Below are 21,245 nucleotides of genomic sequence, written 5' to 3'. Positions count from 1 at the left end.
TTTTTTGGAGAGAGGGGGTGGGGAGGGTAGGGACGGTAGAGAAGGAGTTTTGGAAAATGTTTTCCCTTCTCTTGATAAGGAAAATATTTTTCTCCAATTAGAGGAAAATGAGTTTATAAGGAAAATATTTTCCAAAACATTTAAGCCAATCAAACATGAGAAAATTAGAAAAATATTTTCCGAAAAATGTTTTCCTTCGTACCAAACGACACCCGTAGTGTATGTCTATATATAACTCATTACTCTCATTACTCTTCTCCATTAACCAGGCTTTGAGTCAACGGTTAAACCATCCTAATAAGATTCCTGAAAATTGATTACGATAGGAAGATGACATCATTGCAACTGGTATTGAGATAACTTCTTTTCTCTAAATTCCATCAATTAATGAACTTGCAAAAGTGTATTTGCCTGCTAACTATTTAAGCATAAAATTTCTAGAAGGCTTCTTAGAGACCCAAATCAATCACCTTCACAATGCGGTAAAAAGTTTCTAAAGAATCTTTCAAAAGGAGAAAGAATGTTGTCTGCATACGATGTTTCTGGATTTAGCAGATTCTTAGAGATTAAAACTTATACATAATGAGCAGGGTATCTATTCTTGCGAATATAAAATAGCCACGAGAAAGTTCACAACTCAAGCTGCATGGCATGATGAAAATAATTCAGTTATGTAAATAGCTATTAGAAATGCAAATACAAATATTTATATCTTTAACATTTCCTTGGTGTGGGCATAATTTTCCCCTATAGGAGAAGCACGTGTAAGATTGATAAGTTCTGAGGTGGAGATGAAACATCAACGTTAGAATCTCTATAAAAGGGAGTGTCAAAATTGGAGTTTATGACAACTAGAATGTATTCCTGGACTTCACTACTGAGGAAGATTGCAAGTCGGTTTGGTATAGAAGGGTAATTGACATCGAAGGCATGCAAATGTGGCTACAGAAATGGAGTCCCGATTTCAAACCAGAGGAAGACATACCAGTCGTTCCGGTTTGGGTTTTACTGCCGAAATTACCGTTTAACATGCATAACTGGCATTATCTGAAACAAATTGTAAGCTCAGTGGGCGTTCCATTGGAAATTGATGTTGCTACAGTCAACAAGACAAGACCGAGTATGGCCAAGGTAGAGTCGAAATCGATCTTCTTAAACCACAACTTGAATCGGTCTGGGTAGGACAAGAGGATGAAGATTCACCATTAAAAGGTTTTACTCAGAAATTGGAATACGAAGGGATACCTAAATATTGCAAACACTGTAAGAAACTTGGACACTCTTTAATTAATTGTAGAGTGTTGGAAAAAAGAAGGTTTGAAGAGGATAGAGAAGCTGATAAGAAAAACCAAAAAGTTGATGAAGCTCAAAATGGTACTGATAGTGCAATAAGAATTGGGGAGCAAGGGGCAAGCAGTGCTCCAAAAGAAGTTAGCAGACAAGCCATTGCTACTGCAAATATGCAAAGGAATGATGTGAACAAAGAAAAAAAGGAGGCCCACAAGAATAAAATTGTCAATGACAAAATCTCCAGCAAAGATGACACTAACACTGTGGGGCAGAAACAACATGAAACAACTCAGAAAGTGGAAAGCAAAGAGGAACGGGAAAAAGAACAAAAGAAAAATAACAAAAAAGGGAAGAAGAAAAGTAGAAAGAATTACTGAGGAACAATTACAAGACATGACTAAAAATTTGAACAACAAGGGGAACAATGAAGAGCAGACACAAGAGATGACTGTGAAGGGGAACAACAAGAGTAGTACTGGAATGGAATCTAGCATTGATGTGGAGAAACAAAGCAGTACACAAAATTGCCAAATGATAGAAAACACTCAAAGAGCAGAACTTACTGCCAAGGAAAGCCAAGGAATTGATACTTGGAGGAAACAAATGCAGGGGGCACGTATACCTTTGTGACAAACATACAAGACACATGACGACTGATAGTAGACCTGGGACCTTTACAGGTCATTAGACACACAGGACACATCAACAAACAACCCCTTAATATAGAGCAGACACAACAAGCGGAAGATGAAATGATTCAAATGAGGAAAATGAAAATGAACCAAATGAGGAAAATACAGAAAACCAAGTAGATGAGGAACTCAACTACTTAGATGCAGCTTTTGTGCCAGGAGATACTATTTGTGTTGATCCAGTTGCAAAGGAAGTCGAAAAAATCATTGAACAACAGGGTCTTTCCCCCCGAGGGGCAAGAAGCAAAAGAGTGAAAAGAGGAGGAAAAATAAGTGATCCTGAGTTGAAAAACAAAGGAAAACACACCCCCCCCCCCCGAACTACGTCTTACTGATTAATACAATCATCTGGAACATTAGGGGGATGAAGTCAAAGGAGCTNGATGTGAACAAAGGAAAAAAGGAGGCCCACAAGAATAAAATTGTCAATGACAAAATCTCCAGCAAAGATAACACTAACACTGTGGGGCAGAAACAACATGAAACAACTCAGAAAGTGGAAAGCAAAGAGGAATGGGAAAAAGAACAAAAGAAAAATAATAAAAAAGGGAAGAAGAAAAGTAGAAAGAATTACTGAGGAACAATTACAAGACATGACTAAAAATTTGAACAACAAGGGGAACAATGAAGAGCAGACACAAGAGATGACTGTGAAGGGGAACAACAAGAGGAGTACTGGAATGGAATCTAGCATTGATGTGGAGAAACAAAGCAGTAAACAAAATTGCCAAATGATAGAAAACACTCAAAGAGCAGAACTTACTGCCAAGGAATTGATACTTGGAGGAAACAAATGCAGGGGGCACGTATACCTTTGTGACAAACATACAAGACACATGACGACTGATAGTAGACCTGGGACCTTTACAGGTCATTAGACACACAGGACACATCAACAAACAACCCCTTAATATAGACGTATACCTTTATTTCATTTTCCTCATTTGGTTCATTTTCATTTTCCTCATTTAATTAGAATGATTTGTTAGTAATAATAATTTTAGTATTAACAACAAAAATTTAAAAATTATTTACACAATTCAGAATGAAAGAAAATAAAGGTTGTAAAATATATATTCCATGCATGTAATATAAAAATAATTATTTAAATAAAGTATTTTTTTAATATACATTATATATTCTTGAAAATTATGCTCAATTATATTATTATGTTTCTACCAAGTCCCGACGATACAAAGTTATATCACCGGAAAGAAAGGGGACTATCTATATAGGGTAAAATATGCTATGTTAAATCGTGCATGGAATATATATAATATAATTGAGCATAATTTTCAAGAATATATAATGTATATTATATACTTTTATTTAAATTATTATTTTTATATTACTTGCATGAAATATATATTTTACAGCCTTTATTTCCTTTCATTTTGAATTGTGTAAATAAATTTTTGAATTTTGTTGTTAATACTAAAATTATTATTACAAACAAATTATTCTAATTAATTCTTTTACTATGATCATCATTTAATTATTCCAGCATTATAGATGTTTAAATATTTTTTATTTTTTTAATTTATAAATAATATTTATTTATTCTATAGGTAAGTCTATAATATAATTACTAATGCTCATAGTAAGATAAGGTGCTTTTGGAACTCCAGATTCAACTGCACTGTTAAAAAGAAGAGCAGACAACAAATCACTTTTCGTATTCAAGACACAGGCACTAACAACAACTTCTGGTTGACTAGTGTATGCCAGAAGTAAGGCCAACAAGGGGAAGAAACTATGGAATAAACTCAAGTCAGTTAGCAGACAAGTCCAGGGGCATGGTCTATAGTTGGAGACTTCATCTCTATTATGACCACTGAAGAAAAATCAGGAGGAATTCCACACTGCCTTAGCTAAAGCACAGACTTTATAACTTGCATGGAAGACTGTGGCATGTCTGATGCTGGATTCACTGGCAGCCCTTTTACCTGGTGCAACGGTAGAAGGAGAGGTAGAAGGGTAAGCAAAAAGACTAGATAGACCACTGATTAATGAGGGTTGGGCAGATATGTTCACCTCAGTCAGAATAGATCATCTTCCCAGAACAAGGTTTGATCATAAGCTACTCCTTATGAAATGCAACAACGACAATCAAGAAGTTATCAAGTACTTGAAGTTTTTGAATTTTTGGGCTGATCAAAAGACTTTCTTCTATTAGTTGAAAGGTGCTGGAACACAAGCATTCAAGGCAATCCCATGTGGGTGTTGCAACAAAAGCTTAAAACACTATCCAAAGAACTGAGCAAAGGGTCTAGGGAAAACATTGGTAATGTTTATGACAAGGTCAGGCAAATGGAAGAGAACACTATACTTAATGAGGAGGCTTACGATATGGATGACTCAGAAGAGAATAGACAAAAACTACATAAATCAGAGGCTGAATACATCAGGTGGCTTAAGATGCAGGAATCCATACTCAGGCAAAAAGCAAGAGTCAAGTGGGCAGAGGAGGGTGACACCAACAACAAATATTTTCATAGTATTATTAGAGAAAGAATGAGAAAAACTCGAATTCATAGAATCAAAAATGAGAATGGTGACTGGATTGAAGGGAATAAAGAAATAGCACAACCTGCAATTGATCATTTCAACGGTATTTTTACTCAACCAAATAGTACTAGTGATATGGACATTCTCAAATGGTGTGATAGATTGATTACAGATGAAGATAATGAACATATAATGCAAAAACCTACTGAGGAAGAGATCAAAGAGGTCATCTTTTCTATGGACCCAAACAACGCAGCAGGGCCAGATGGATTTAATGGTCTTTTTTTCCAACCTACATGGAGAATAGTCAAGAATGATGTTATAGAGTTTGTTTCAGCTTTCTTCAGGGGAGCCAACCTAACAAAATACTACACTCACACATGCTTGGTTCTTATTCCTAAGGTTAAGTCCCCTGACAACTTTTCGCAAATGAGACCCATCAGTTTGTGCAGCTTCACCAACAAAATTATTTCTGAGATCCTGACAACGAGAATCAGTCCCCTTCTGCCAAGGATTATTTCTGAAAACCAGCCTGGTTTTGTGAAAGGCAGACTTATAACAGAAAACATTCTTACTCAGGAGATTATAGATGGCATCAACAAGAAGAAAAGTGAAAAAAATATAGTAATGAAGCTGGATATGTCTAAGGCATATGATAAGTTGTCCTGGACATTTCTCACCTCTGTACTCAGAAAAGTAGGATTTTCTGAACTGGTCATTGAATTAATATATAGACTAATTTCTAATAATTGGTACTTTTTTTTTGATTAGGTACTCTATTGGTACTCTATTATCATTAATGGCTCTAGACAGGGAATCTTTAATTCTTCTAGAGGGTTGAAACAAGGGGACCCCTTCTCTCATTCACTATTCATTATTACTGCTGAATGCTTGACCAAAGCTCTTAACCAGCTTCACCTCAGGGAAGTCTTTGTTGGGTTTTCTAGGCATAAAAATGGACCTCAGATTAATCACCTTTGTTATGCTGATGATCTTGTACTCTTCTCGTCTGCAAACAAGAGATCTATAAAACTCATTATGAAGCAATTGAAGATGTATCAAGAAGCAACGGGTCAAGAGATCAACAAAGAAAAAAGCTTTTTCTTGGCACATGAGAGTATCGGCAATCATCACAAAAGAAGGTTCAAGAAGTGGACCGGATACAAGCACTCACAATTCCCGTTCACCTACCTGGGATGTCCCATATACACTGGCAGGAAAAAAAATCAATCACTTTACTGATATTACCACCAAAGTCCTGGCAAAAGCAGGTGGATGGCAAGGAAGGTTCCTGTCACCAGGAGGTAGAGCAGTTATCATTAAACATATACTTCAGTCTCAGACACTTCACCTGCTAGCTGCTATGGTTCCACCGGTCACAGTGATGAATCAGATTGAGATGTATTTTACCAATTTCTTCTGGGGGCATAATGAAGGTAAAAACAAATATCACTGGAGTTCCTGGGCTAAAATGTGTTTTCCAACAGAAGAGGGTGGTATTGGATTCAAGAGAATTCATGATATATGTGAAACCTTCTTAGCTAAGAGGTGGTGGAGACTCAGAACTGAAAACAACCTCTGGACTAGGTTCATGATCGCCAAATACTGTCCCAAAAGCAACTTAGTTGCCAAGAAAGGGAATTCTAAAGACTTTAATGCATGGAGGAGCCTGATAAATATCAGAAACAAAGTTGGAAACTAACATTCTATGGAGAGTGAATGAGGGGAACTTGCTACTCTGGTGGGATAATTGGACAGATGATGGTCCTATAAGCTCCTCAGTTAACCTCGCCTACAAACCAGGAAATACAGAGTGAAGGAATTCATTCAAAATAATAGCTGGGATATTGACACCCTTAAAAGTGAAGTCCCACAAAATATTGTAGATATTATAGAGACAGTGAAAATGGGGAATTCAGATACTAAAGACCAGGCAATTTGAAAGCCTTCATCAGATGGAAACTTCTCTTGTGTATCTGCTTACAAATTCTGAGACAAAGGGACAATCACAATACACTTTTCAGTAAAGTGTGGTCCAAAGAAATCCCCTTCAAGATCTCCTTCTTTATGTGGAGACTGTTGAAAAACAAACTTTCACTAGATAATACTAATTTGAGATTTGGATTCCAATTAGTCTCCAGGTGTTGTTGCTGCAGACAATCCAAGGAAGAGAACTTGCAACATGTATTTGTGGAAGGAGAGACATAGCCAAAAGGGTATGGCATATCATTTCAAGCCCACTTGGCATCAATTGTAGGGCCGCTGGTATCAACAATGTGTTATACCAATGGTGGAACCAACATTCTAAGAACCCATTGCACAAACTTATTCTTCACATAACTTCCATTATCACAAAGAACTACAGCCAGAAGACTACAACCATTACTAGAATATGCCAACAAATAGTGTTTCTAAATAAAAACTGCCATTGGAAAGAAATTTAGCAGAATGGAGGAAGAATGGTGTTGAATGATATCTGCCACATTGCGGATAATTACCAACCCAGACTGTGAAGCATCATGGTCACTTGGATTAACCCAGAAGAGGATAATTGGAAACTGAACTCTGATGGAAGCTGTATGATGATGATGGGTAAAGCAGGAGCTGGAGGGATTGTTAGAAGGGGAAATGGAGATATGGTAATGGCTTATGCTAATCCTATTCAATTCTTGACTAACAAATTTAGTGAATTGCAGGCTGCGCTCTTTGGAATCATATGGTGCTGTGAACAACAATTCAACAAGCTAACTGTGGAACTGGACTCACTACTGGTGGTTCAAATGATTCAAGGAAAAGCAAAACCACCATGTAGGCTTCACAATGACCTAACAACTATCAAAGAAAAGATATCACATAGAGATATTGAAGTATGTCATTGCTTTAGGGAAGGAAACACTGTAGCTGATTCACTTGCAAAACATGCAACTGCCATCATGAAGGACAAGATATACATGCAAGAAAATGATCTGCCTTGCGAGACAAAAGGATATTTGAGAATGGACAAACTCCAAATGCCTTCCTTCAGGATTAGAGCAACCAAACACCCAGGATGGTTCTTTGAACCACCATAGCCTGTTACTGCTAGCTGGTAGGATCACATGTAAGACACATTACACCAGCTGGCACAAGTTTAATTTTTTGAGAAATTAGGCTTTCATGCCACTATGTACTGAATGAATTTCCATTCCTTTTGCACAAGGAGGTCAGGCCTAGCCCTCCTCCTTTGTAATTGTTTTATTTGGAATAAAAGTTCCACACTGTGGGCTAAAAAAAAAACGTTAGACTCCCTTTTGCTAGGAGTATTATTTTCCATTGAGTTATAAAGCTCCCATCATCCAAAGACTCAAAAGTAATTAGAAAAGGACCTATCATATATTTTCACCAGAAAATCCACGGTGTTTGCTTCTCATTTAATCTCTCCATCTTTTCATGCTCTTTTTAGTTCTCTTTTTTTTTGGTCCTTCATTTTTTTGATGAGATCCACAGCCATGAAATTGACAGCCTCTTTGGAAAATTTCTCATACTCCTCAAGTTAAATCTCCATTCCAAACATCTGCCAAACTTAATCTGAATATTAAAAAAATCAGTTTGTAAAACACAAAATTAAGGGAACTTACCAGTCCAAATTGGAAATTACGCTTCAATGCCTCATCCAAATGCTGCTCATCCCCATAAAGGTATCTTATCACATCGCTCCTGACCTTACAGAAAGAAAATCCTATTACTAGTTAGTCAGCAATATGAGAATGTATCCATACTGAACATGAAATAACTGAAACGAAATCCGGGAGTAGAGTCAAAAGAAGTAATAATAGCAAATCACCAATATTAGGAAACAACGGCATTTTGTCTTCATATTTATCTTAGTAGAAGAATCATATCAGGAATTATAAAAACTTGACTTGACCCAGTGATATTCAACAAGTTACTCACTGTATCTCAATACATACGTCCAAGTTTGTGGGTCATGGTTTTTAAGATAGGAATAGCACATATATATTATTTAGTGTTAAAATTGGTCTTCGGGGAACAGAACAGAGAAAATAATTGTATTAAGAGGAGTAAAAATGGCCTCCATGTAATTATTGTGCAACCTAAGGTTCAACAAAATTGTATTTTGCCCATTACTAAACATTACTGCCGGGCTGTTGATAAAGGAAATGAGGATGTTTAACTTGATAAGAGACTATTATCTTTGATTTTCAAGTATCACAAACTTTTGCCAGATTAACGATGCTAAAATTGCACGACTTTGCAAAAAAGATTGGAGCTTCTTGGCATGGATTAACATGCTTTAAGAAAAGCATCAAGTGGCAGAAGGGCATTTCCGGTAGTCAACAAAAGAACATTACCTGCTTCAGGATTGGAGTAGCACATTTTTCCCGTAGTAGTTGAGCATCTGAGTACGTTATGCATGGCACAGGTTTGAGCTCTGCATACTGACAAATAATTGAGAGTAAGTTTTCTGGACTAAATAGANAAACTTTTTTTGAGGGGGTTTGCCGGGGGGAGGGGGTTAGGGTTGGTGTGTGGTGCAGAAAAACGAAAAAATAAAAATTGAAAATACAAAAAAAAAAAAAAGTAAAATTGGGGCAACTAAGTAAAATGTTTGTAGCCCAACCCATTAATCTCTAGGCGGGTTGGATGGGTTTGGGCTTAAATTGCCACCCCTAGTTGAAATTAATGCAACCAGTTTTTTATATACTAGTCTTAGAGTACGCGCTTTGCGCGTGCATTCTATATCAGTGAATACACTATTTCAAAAAATTAGTAAAAAATTTGATAAGCAATGTGTTTGACTTTTAAAATAAAAATTAACAAAAATATATAAGTTCTTGAGAATGATGACAACTAAATATTTTATTTAGCTGGCTCAGTGAAGAAAGAATTCCTTTCATAAAAGTTCTTAGATGCCTTATTGTAGTTTCTGAGGACTTCTATAGAAATATTTTATAAATGAATATTGTTATTTTTATGACTCTAATACAAAAATAAACAAAAAAAATATGTAAATACTATTATCAACAAATATTTGTCAAATAAGATATATTTAAAAAAAAAAAATTTCTCTGCCATTTTAGGAATGAATGAGGTTGGTGTTATGCTCATAAAAAAAAGTTGATAAGGGGCTAACATAAAGCCTAAATGACACATATATTTTACATCAAATAATTTAATATACAACATAAGAGGAGTTGTCATTTGTAAAATAACAACAACAACAACAATAACAACAACAACAACAACAACAACAACAACAACAACAACAACAACAACAATAACAATAATAATAATAATAATAATAATAATAATAATAATAATAATAATAATAATAATAATAATAATAATAAATGACAATTCGTTTAGAATATAATTTGTATTCTATTGTTTCAAGTTTGTATTTTTACGAATTTGACTCTTATGTTATTATAACCAATTTTACCATATGCTAATGCAATTCTTGTAAAAAAAAAAAAGAAAAATTATGTATCCTATAAGATTTGTCAATTTGAAAATAATTTTACTTATACGAGGAATATGAAAAATAATTAAATTTATTCTTGTTAATTAGTCAATTCAAAGTCTTAATTATTTGTTTGCAACATTAAATAAAATTACTTTTTTTTGTTGATTCACATTATTCATATTAGCTCATCCAATTTCAAATAATTAATTATAATTATACTGTTATCTAAATTATATTATCAAAGAGTAAAGAAATTAATTTGATATTTTACTTTTTGGATTTTTGTGTTTGTAAAATTAATGTACTTGACTCTTGTCAACCACTTAAATATTTTGTTAGTAATTTGTTCAATATTGATCGGTGTTTTCACATATTATGTGACAATAATAATTATTATTGTTGCTATTATTTTTTATTATAAAAAAAAAAGATTAGGACGAAAGAATGAAAATCCATGCGCACATCTAGTCTTGGATAGTCTAATTAGGATTAAAAAAAGTTATCAATATATATTCCTTAGGTAATGAAGTTCCTACATATTAGGGACTTTACATAATGTCAAATAAGGAATGTTTTAATAACCAATATTTTAGTTGATCTGAAATTTTTAAATATTAGGAAAATAATTAATTAACAATTATAATTTTATCCAATGTGTAATCTATCCTAAAGGGGTAAAAAAGGCAAACGATATTTCAATAGGGCCTTCGTACTTTTAATATAGTATACTAGTCTCTATACTCGTGCGTTGCACGAATATCTCAAGTCAAGCATTATATAATTTATACAAAAAAAATAGTAAAATATTATCGTCAAATAATTCTCATTAACTTGATTGTGTCAAATATTACGAAACACATAGCAATTAAAATTGTAAAATTACTTAATAACGCAACAATACTTATATTGAAATTTGCACACATGATATGGAGGAAAAAATAGCATTCAAGAAAAAAAGGAGAAAATTGATATCCTTTTATCAAAAAAGGTCAAGCTCTTAAACTCTCATGGCGACGGTATACATATTGAGTTTTTTAAATAGAGCTGCCATTAGAGAGCAAACATATTTTAGTTAGGAGCGGATTAATGTTTGGTTGTGTACCAAAGGATTCAAATTTGTAAAAAGATTTTAATTTCATGTAACTTCTGCTATTAAAGGCTCCTCGAGTTCGATTCAACCTTATGAGTGGTGAATTATTGGCATATAATATTTCACTTTCAAGCCGCATTTGACCATGCAAAGTGACTTGGTATTTAAACAAGAATCAATGTGGAAATTTTTTAGTGAATTAGAGGTAAAATCTTAGTTGGTTTCAAACTCATGAGCAATAGTTAGAATCACAAATAATACAATTTTGTCCAATATGGAGTTAAATACTTCAAAGAATAATTTGACCTTTAAAGGGCATAATCGTCAGTTAATATTTCAGGGATATTTTCGTCTACTAACATTTAGCGTTTTAACATTCGTGCTTTTATAATAATAAATAAATAAAATATATATAGATATATATATATATATATATATATAGATTATATCAACCACATCTTCAAAAAAATACAGATACGCACAGNCTAAATGATTTCCCTGCTGTATTTTAACCTTTCCAATTAAGCGTTTGACCAGCCTTGTGATGGATTTCTGTGTATTTTCTGGTTTTAGGGTTGGACCAACATTAATGGAGGTTTTAGGGTTGCAAATTTGGGGAAGAAGAAGGGGATTTGTTGAAGGGGATTTGTTTTGTTTTAACCGGGTTGGGTTTGGGGATGGGTAGTGGACCAAACTAAGGTTAGAATTAAGTGGGGCTGGGGTTATTTCGGACAAATAATAACATGACACGTGGAAAATCAAGTGTAATAAATATTTTTTTTAAAAAAATTCCCTCCGTTAGACAAATAATGGCATAGTTGGGCCATTTTTTTAACGGCAATGGCATGGATATAGCAAATTTTTAACGGATGGCATCAATAGGCCATTTCTGAAAGTTCAGTGGCATTTTTAGGCCTTTTCCATTAATTTTATATTACTTGCATGAAATATATATTTTACTGAAATATATATATTTTGCATGTATCCATACTGAACATGAAATAACTGAAACGAAATCCGGGAGTAGGGTCAAAAGAAGTAATAATAGCAAATCACCAATATTAGGAAACAATGGCATTTTGTCTTCATATTTATCTTAGTAGAAGAATCATATCAGGAATTATAAAAGCTTGACTTGACCCAGTGATATTCAACATGTTACTCACTGTATCTCAATACGTACGTCCAAGTTTGTGGGTCATAGTTTTTAAGATAGGAATAGCACATATATATTATTTAGTGTTAAAATTGGTCTTCCGGGAACAGAACAGAGAAAATAATTGTATTAAGAGGAGTAAAGATGGCCTCCATGTAATTATTGTGCAGCCTAAGGTTCAACAAAATTGTATTTTGCCCATTACTAAACATTACTGTCGGGCTGTTGAAAAAGGAAATGAGTATGTTTAACTTGATAAGAGACTATTATCTTTGATTTTCGAGTATCACAAACTTTTGCCAGATTAACGATGCTAAAATTACACGACTTCGCAAAAAAAGATTGGAGCTTCTTGGCATGGATTAACATGCTTTAAGAAAAGCATCAAGTGGCAGAAGGGCATTTCCGGTAGTCAACAAAAGAACATTACCTGCTTCAGGATTGGAGTAGCACATTTTTCCCGTAGTAGTTGAGCATCTGAGTACGTTATGCATGGCACAGGTTTGAGCTCTGCATACTGAAAAGTAATGGAGAGTAAGTTTTCTGGACGAAATAGATTTCTACACCAGAATCATCAAGGCGACCAACTTGTTGGTTCTTGATAAAAGAAATTAAGGGAAATAACTGGGAAGATGACAAGAAAATAAAAAAATATACTGGAATAGATGTAAAAGGAACTGAAGCTGAAAATACTATATTATTTTACTGCATTTGGACTACAATTTATAAGAGAAATACTAACTTAAAAGACCTAAAAATCAGCACAAAATATGCTGAAAATAACTAACTGCTAGAGACTAGTTCAAAATTATTTCAAATTCAAACTAAATTACTGCAGTAAATAGCTGAAACAGTAAAATAATTTTACTGAGAGCAGCTTCTAAAGCATATTTCTAACCTCCTCCTTGCTTTTGAAGCTGCAAATTCTGAATTTGTCCCTTGTGAACCTTTAACTGGAAGCGACTTTGTACGTAAATCTGCCAACTGATCTTTGGACTTGCAGTGAATCGAGTTCACTTCTGTATTTTGCTGCATCTCATGATTGTTAATGAAATAAGTTGGCTCGTTTTTCAGCTTCATTTGCATCTTGCCTTGAGACTTGTCAACTTTCTTCTAGAATTGCATTTTCTGAAATATTGATAACTTCTTCCTTACCTTATTTTCACATATGTCCTCAGTTGGAGAATTACCTGCACTTAGTAGATTCTTTTGGCTCCATTCTTCATCTTCGGTTGGATCAAATGAGAAATTTTTACCTCTCATTTTAACCCTTAAAATCTCAAGTCCAGTTGCATCATAAATGAAACAATATTTATCTTCAAAGGATACTTTAAATCCTTTTTCCATTAGTTGTCCAACACTTAATAAATTTTGATCAATATCAGGAACATAAAGAACATCTGAAATTTTCTTAGTACCTGAATTTGTTGGGATTGCAACAGTTCCTTTTCCTTTAGTAAGAATATAATCACCATTTCCAATTCTGACTTTCTTATTTCCTATAGACGTGAACTCTTTGAAAAGATTTCTATCATATGTCATGTGGTTTGTACAACCACTGTCAATCAACCAAAAATCGGATTTTTTGGTTGAAAGAATAGTTGCCACAAACAAGTGATCTTCTTCTTCTTCATTGGCGACTTGGGCATCTGCTTCATGCTTTTGATATTTGCCTTTGCAGATTACAGCTTCATGACCAAGTTAGTTGCAAATTTTGCACTTTGCATCTGGCCTCTTCCAACATTTGAATGGTGGATGACCTTTTTTGCCACAGTGCTGACAAGGCGGGTAATTTTTTTTAACATTATTACCCTTGCTTTGAGTTTTGTGGTTGGCTGCAAGGGCTCCTTCAACCATACCATCTTGCCTCATAAGCCTCCTTTGCTCTTGTGCCTGCAATGTATTTAACAATTCTGCCAAGATAATCTTGGATAGATCCTTTGTATTTTCCAAGGTAGTTATGGATACTTCATATTTTTCAGGCACCGTAACAAGAATTTTTTTAACAATTCTTGAATCTTTAAATTTAGTGCCAAGCAACCTTACCTTGTTAACAATGCCAAGCAACCGATCTGAGTATTCTTTGACGGTCTCAGATTCTTTCATTTTCTGCAACTCGAATTCCCTTATTAAATTCAACACCTTCATGCCTCGTATTCTTTCATCTCCTGTATATTCTCCCTTCAGATAATCCCAGATTTCTTTTGCTGATTTGAGAGCCATAACTCTCGTGAAATTTTTTGCAAACACACCAGGAAACAAAGTTGCTTTCACCTTTGATTTCCTGGTTTTCTTTTCCTTGTGACTCTTGATCTGGGCCACCGTGGGATTGTTAGGCAGCAGAAGAACATCATAATCCTCTTCCACGGCCTCCCAAAGATCTAAAGCCTCCAAGTAAGTCTCCATTCTCACTGCCCACAGTTGGTAATTTTCACCATCAAAGACTGGAGGAGCCAATTGAGAAAAACTCATTTCAGTCTCCATCTCACTCAAGAAAAGATTTTACTTAGGTCCTTTAAGAAGATGACTCTTGATACCAATTGTTGGTTCTTGATAAAAGAAATTAAGGGAAATAACTGGGAAGATGACAAGAAAATAAAAAAATATACTGGAATAGATGTAAAAGGAACTGAAGCTGAAAATACTATATTATTTTACTGCTTTGGACTACAATTTATAAGAGAAATACTAACTTAAAAGACCTAAAAATCAGCACAAAATATGCTGAAAATAATACTAGTTCACTCCTAAAAACTAGTTCAAAATTATTTCAAATTCAAACTAAATTACTGCAGTAAATAGCTGAAACAGTAAAATAATTTTACTGAGAGCAGCTTTTAAAGCATATTTCTAACACAACTAAAGATACCGTTGATAGAACATAGACTTTGAAACACGGTTGTTCAATATTAAAAGCCTAGGACTTATAACTCCATACAAGCAAACAAGTCAAAAAAGGAGAACTAGATAACCTTAAGAGCCATGCCGATTATAGTAAGTGGGAAACCATATGCCAACATCAATGCCGACCACTCAGAACCAGGAAGGATGTTAAAATATGCTCCAAATCCATACCTGAAAAGTATAATGAAACAATAGAAGAGTCAAGGTAACCTTAATGCCAACTTCATTATGTCTAAACTCTAAAGTGAGAAAGCATGCGAGGAATAGTGACCTTCAATAATCTCTTTTCTTTGCTATGACAATCAAAAAGAAGAATAAAAAACAAAAAACCAAAAATTGGAAGGAGTGTGGGGCACTGAAGAAACTCAAATCTATATTTATACTACTTATCATATGTAATTTTGTAGCAAAGTGTTCAGAATATCAGTTTGGAGAATAAAATAGTGGTGGAGTTGGTTGAAAGATGTCGCTCCAACTTGAAGTAATATAGAAGTAGTATCATCTTTATTTTGTATGAATTGGACTGAAATTCTTTTGCTATTTTCAGGGAGGGGGAAAACAACTTCTTTAACCCTCTAGAATAAAAGGTAGGTCGACCCAAATGTGACATGGTAACAATCAAGTGACCTATGCTTCAAGATGATTATTTAATCAATTAGACAAACTAAATACATAGTCTAGTCAGTCTTTCATACATTACAGAGTTCAAAAATAGCCTTAACAGGAGGTGTGCTGGCACAAAAACATCCACCTCGTCAAAGAATCTAACGGATAGCACAAATATAAAAACCTAGATATGTATGTACAAAAGTAGAGCTCTTGATTTAAGGAAACTGCTCTAAGAGGATACTAACAATATATATACCCTTTTTAATCTAATTCTAAACTACTTAATAGCAGGGGCGGATTTAGGGGACGGAAGGGTGGTCATCCCAACCCCCTTCGACGGAAAATTACATTGTGTATATAGGGTTAAATTTGATTTTTATTGATATATATAAGATGTTGCATCCCCTTGACACAAGTCTAAAGCTTAGCTTAGTGGTCAAGAAGGTTCAAACTTTTTTAAGGGTCCAAGTTCGGTCCTACTTCCCATACACTGCAGTTATATTTTCTTACTTTCTTTAAGGGCCCAAGTTCGATCCTACTTCCCATACACTGCAGTTATTTCTTCTTACTTTCTTTAAGGGCCCAAGTTCGATCCTACTTCCCACACACTGCAGTTATGTTTTCTTTCCACTGCTTGAACAATACATTACGCGGAAGGTGAGGCAAATAAGACTCCTATTGTTTGCCTTCAACTTCTTTGTCTTATTTAATTATTAAAATAGTTGTTTTCGCAATTATCTTTTGCTAATTTTTTGTTTATTATTTACTAGACATGATTTTTTTTTTTTTTTTGCCTTTTCTTCCTTATAATACCCCTTTTTTACTAGTATTTTCTTTTTGGTAAAAAGAATTACTTCAAAACAAACCAATGTATTAATTTTAATCCAACATATCATTAGCATGAGTTCCGACGATAGTTTAGTTCCTATTTAGATTTATTTATTTAAAGAACCCATTTGACATTACATTTGGATTCAACAAATTTCGATGACCTCATTCGATGAAATTTAATGTTCACTTCTTAATAATATTGAACCCCCTTGCTCGGAATCCTGGATCCGCCACTGCTTAATAGTTATCCTCCAAAATTGATATTGAGACATCATCATTTCCTTTCTAATCAAATTAGAGAGAATGTTATTTATTAAAAATATCGAAAGAATGTGAAGAACGAAGCAAACTCAACAACATGAAACCAACAAGAATAACACATACTTATTACCAATGTTTTAAAAGGCACATACTTATTACCAATGTTTTAAAAGGCGGGGGCGTGAGGCGAGACGTTTTATCTCTGACGAGGCGAGGAGTAAGCCCTGAGACATGGGGCGTAAGTCCCAAGGATCTTTAAATTTTACTAATTTCAAAAATTTTAAAATAGTATAAAATAAAAAAATAATTATAAAAATTACATTAAAGTCACAAAATTATAACAAATAATCTATTTAAAATATTTATAAAGTATAATTCAACTATGAATAATACGAAAAGTATGACATATATCATAATATGCAAATTAGCTGCAATGTCATTACAACTCAAACATCAAAAGTAATGTATTCGATACGAAATCTTATATGTATCTCTTAAGGAGTAATGAATCTTGAAAGAATTTCGATATTATAATTTGATATTTTTCTTAAAATACTCTTTTTATTTAATATGTTTTCTATTTGAAAGAGAATTAATATAAAAACATAATTCACAATTCCAATATGATTCTGTAGCATCATTTATTTTTACGTTTCAACAAGTTAATAAAGTGACACAATTCACCACACAATACCATGATAACTAACTATTTGTAAGTAGTTACTAGCTAATACTGAGCTATTAAATTAATAAGTATTGTATCTCATAAACGTGAAAAAAAAAATATTTAGAAAAATAATTATAAAAAAATTATGGACTATTAAATAGTAAAGACATAACAAAAGTTAATAAATAAATACTTTTTAAATGAAAGATTTATTTAAAATTAACTATCATAGCAATCCTAGTGGATAACGTACAATAATTTTTATTTTAATTATGACATAAAATACTCTCAACTTAATGATTTATGATTAAGAAAAAAGTAATTTTGAATAGTCAACGATTTATTAAGAAAATTTGAGGATTTACAAGGTTAGTTACATACAATTGCATAAAGTTCTATTAGGCGAGCCCAGTACGCTGGGCGCTGGGCGTGTCCGGAGCTTAAGCCCCCGATGGACGAGGCATAAGTCTCACGGAACTAAGCCCCAGACATAAGCCCAGGGGCGTTTTACGAGTGCTCCGCCCCGGGGCGAGTCCCAATTCTGCCCTTTAAAACAGAGCTTATTACATGTGTTTGTTATTCAAAATCATTGATTGCTAAAATTTCTACCTTCTTTTAACATTTACAATAAGAAGAAAGAGAATTTGATTCTCGTTCATTGCTATTGCCAAGTGATATGCACATATATGCAAACTATAGTTGTTAAAAGAGTTGTTGTTGAATGTCAAAGGATTTGCACACAAAAACTTAGGACAGTAGAGAATGTTGTGTTCCACAGAAGTGTCTCTTTGTCAATTTAGATAACCATGAAGCCACTATTATAAGGTATGATCAATTAAATATACTCACGAGAGAAGTGAAACACCAAGGCAGAGTCCAATAACACCAAAAGAAACCTCAAATTACAGCATCCACAGAACATCATCGATAATTTCTTCAGGACCAGTAGATTCAAGGGAAGAAGGAGACATTAACAGCCTATAAGCATATTTAGGTGGTATGTCCATTTTTGTCAAAATGGAGTTTCTCGCTAAATCAAATGATAATCCAATATTATAAGACCCAAAAAATTGAGGACACAATGATATGCAGTCTTTCTTAATGATGTCAATGGCGAAAAAAAAACAGAAGTCCAAGTTCAGATAGGCTTTAAGTCAAAAACTAGAACAAAATTGTGCATTACAGTAAAGAGTAACACATCATGAACAATAGAAGATAATTTATATTGATGTATAAATAAAAATAACAACAGTAATGTAGGTAAAGGAATTGAAGAAAGGACAATTCAAGTATATGAATATCATACCAGGCTCAAAAGTCAAACTATTAAATTTCTAACACAAGAAAAGTTTTAGATTTCTAAACGAAAAATCTAGAGTTCTTTTGCACTACATTTCTAATTTCCCATCGCTACTCTCTGGCATATTCCTTCTTAATGTTTTATTAATCAATATGCTCCCTCCATTTCGTATTTCCATTTTATATATGACAGAACATAATTCAGATGTTAATGTAACTTGCAATATATCTTAGTGGCAGTGGAAGAAAATATGAACTGAATAATTGTTAATTTGATAGAGAAACATCCTAATACAATATAAAATTTGAATAGTAAATTATTGGAAGTTGTAGAGTAGTATTATCATCGGAACAGTAACAAATATTTGGAACTTCCCATTATAGAAAGAACATCAGATAAATTGAAATGGGCATTTGCACAAATGGCCTTTTTTTATTTCACTATTCAAAATTCGGTCTCCGGTTAACTTAGCGGGCTAAATTTGTCTGAAAAGAAACATATTACAATATCAACAACTATGTTTTGATTCCAAACTATATGAATCTTCAATAATCATTTTGCTTCATTTAGGCCTTCTATGAAAGCAATTAAAATAGATTAACTTCGTTTAACTAACAGTAATTTTTACACTATCAAATTACCTAACTAAAAGATAACTGTAGGTAAACGTCCAGAATTAGTAAAATAAAAAATAACAACAGGTTAAAATAGCTTAATAGTTTTAAAAAAGCATTTTACAGTGTTAGCATATACTATTCTGTTAAAAAAGATTGACGCTATTTCTTTATTAGTCCATTTCAGAAAGATAAATACCTTTCATTATTTTCCTTAATAGGAAGAATTTATAGCCAAACAAATGCTATGATAGGTTTAAGACCATAAGTTTCAGAAGTTTACGGCCACACAATTGTTATGATTTATTGAAGATCACATATCTTCTTTATTAAAGTTTATGCCAAATCAAACTAAGACAATCTTTTTGGAAGGTATGGAGTAAATGTTAAATTCAACGAAAAGAAAAGGAAAGTACCTTGGCAAGTGAAAACTCTTCATCGGGGACAATAGATTTGTCGGAGGAAGTAATAGCAGAGGAAGATGGCTGTGAGGAATCAGCAGCTCTAGTAACAACCTTAAGTCGAAGAACAGGAAGATTCTGGGGTTTTCTCAAAATTGAATCTTGATTAGTAAAATTGGTCAATTTGTGTACAAGTACTGATTTCAATGCCAAAGCTCGATTATTTTGGGCATGAATTTTTTGAGTGTAATTACAAACTACAAAACTCGAACTCTGAGAGCAGAAGAGGGTTCTTCCAGCTCCCATTGCTGCTACAATTTTGGGTAGAGGATATTATGAGTTGGAGGAGAAGAAGAGGCTGTAACTGATACTAGAGAAAAAGCTAGCGCCAAATGTTTGTGACAAGTTTGGATGATGATGATGATGATGTGGCAATCTTTGTACTACTAGTTTATTTTTCTCTCTCTTTAAAATATAGTACTACTTATTTCTTTTTTAACCACACTTCAGTTTTCTGTACTAGTTGTCGTAGTATTATGACCACAAAATCTATTAAAAGGCTCTTGTAATTAGGGGGTTGGCTGACGCACTACTTCTTACTATTATTATTGTAACTCCCATGTCACGATCCATTTTCACAATAGGTTGTGAGGGCGCCTGACACCCTTGTCAGGCAAGCCATTGCGGAAATATTACTAAAATAATCATATTATTTTTAATTAGAATAAGTGAAATAAAACACTCAACTTGAAATTTAAAACCAGGAGAGATAAATACCATAATAAAATAGCTACACAACCCCAAATTAATCGTCTACCAAAGTGTGTGCCAGAACCTAGTGTCACAAGCTACGGACAACTAGTAGAATATACAACCCAAAAGAATACCACACTACCCTACTGTCTGGATCAGAATAGACAGAATATAACAATACAAAAGAAAGACTTCTTCGGCTGCGGATCGACATGGAAGGAAAGCAGCTCACCGTAGAAGTCCCAAGTCTGCTCATGAATGCGCACCAGAGAAATAACCGGATCAACCTGCCTCAGACCCTGTACATTTAAGTACAGAAGCGTAGCATGAGTACATAAACAATATGTACCCAGTGAGTATCCCGCCTAATCTCGAAGAAGTAGAGACGAGAGGTCGACTTGATACTCACTAGGGTCAAATAATATTATAAGTGTAAGTTTAACAATGCGAACTCTTTAATAGGCAACAGTTTACAACAAGGCATATAAGTCATATTCTCGCTAAGATTCAGATTAATCAATTACTTCAGTTACAATTATCAATTCCTTTCGAGTCATGAAAAACAATAGTTCTAATATCTAACACTCTCAAGCAAAGCTATATAAGCATGCGCAAATATGCCGAGGCGACGACCCGATCTAACAGAAATAAACTGTGCACTTGCCGAGGGTCGACGGCGCGCCTATAGATGCATCTATTCAT

General features: G+C 33.8%; 2 protein-coding genes across 9 annotated transcripts; one reads left to right on the top strand and one right to left on the bottom strand.

Moving 5' to 3' along the window:
* Positions 1-2,575: 2,575 nt before the first annotated feature.
* Positions 2,576-5,261, top strand: LOC109208320. The gene is made up of 2 exons (XM_019371409.1): positions 2,576-2,852; positions 4,159-5,261. The coding sequence occupies exons 1-2, from the start codon at positions 2,576-2,578 to the stop codon at positions 5,259-5,261; spliced, it is 1,380 nt and encodes a 459-aa protein (XP_019226954.1).
* LOC109208325 lies at positions 5,102-20,216 on the bottom strand. Of its 8 annotated transcripts, none has more exons than XM_019371419.1 (6): positions 19,806-20,215; positions 18,325-18,371; positions 15,176-15,278; positions 8,843-8,929; positions 8,108-8,191; positions 5,102-5,514 (listed from the first exon to the last, which is right to left on the bottom strand). In XM_019371419.1, exons 1-6 carry the CDS (start codon positions 20,094-20,096, stop codon positions 5,458-5,460), a joined length of 669 nt encoding a protein of 222 aa, XP_019226964.1. In that variant the 5' UTR covers positions 20,097-20,215; the 3' UTR covers positions 5,102-5,457. The 8 variants fall into 8 exon arrangements, with proteins under 8 accessions (XP_019226964.1, XP_019226965.1, XP_019226968.1 ...); XM_019371420.1 differs by having other exon boundaries at positions 5,102-5,499; XM_019371423.1 differs by having other exon boundaries at positions 8,108-8,186.
* Positions 20,217-21,245: the final 1,029 nt, after the last annotated feature.

This window comes from Nicotiana attenuata, unplaced genomic scaffold (assembly GCF_001879085.1).
Source record: "Nicotiana attenuata strain UT unplaced genomic scaffold, NIATTr2, whole genome shotgun sequence".
NCBI classification, from domain to species: Eukaryota; Viridiplantae; Streptophyta; class Magnoliopsida; order Solanales; family Solanaceae; genus Nicotiana; species Nicotiana attenuata.
This window is presented reverse-complemented; position numbering and strand designations above follow the sequence as displayed.

Bases quoted from the DNA above. Each gene is read 5' to 3' on its own strand.
- LOC109208320 (XM_019371409.1), top strand. From the start codon at position 2,576: ATGACTAAAAATTTGAACAACAAGGGGAACAATGAAGAGCAGACACAA. The intron at 2,853-4,158 runs GTCATTAGACAC...TTCTTCTATTAG, and splicing joins TAGACCTGGGACCTTTACAG to TTGAAAGGTGCTGGAACACA.
- LOC109208325 (XM_019371418.1), bottom strand. From the start codon at position 20,096: ATGGGAGCTGGAAGAACCCTCTTCTGCTCTCAGAGTTCGAGTTTTGTA. The intron at 15,279-18,324 runs GTGAGTATATTT...TATACTTTTCAG, and splicing joins CTTGGTGTTTCACTTCTCTC to GTATGGATTTGGAGCATATT. The intron at 8,930-15,175 runs GTTATCTAGTTC...ATTATTTGTCAG, and splicing joins TAATCGGCATGGCTCTTAAG to TATGCAGAGCTCAAACCTGT.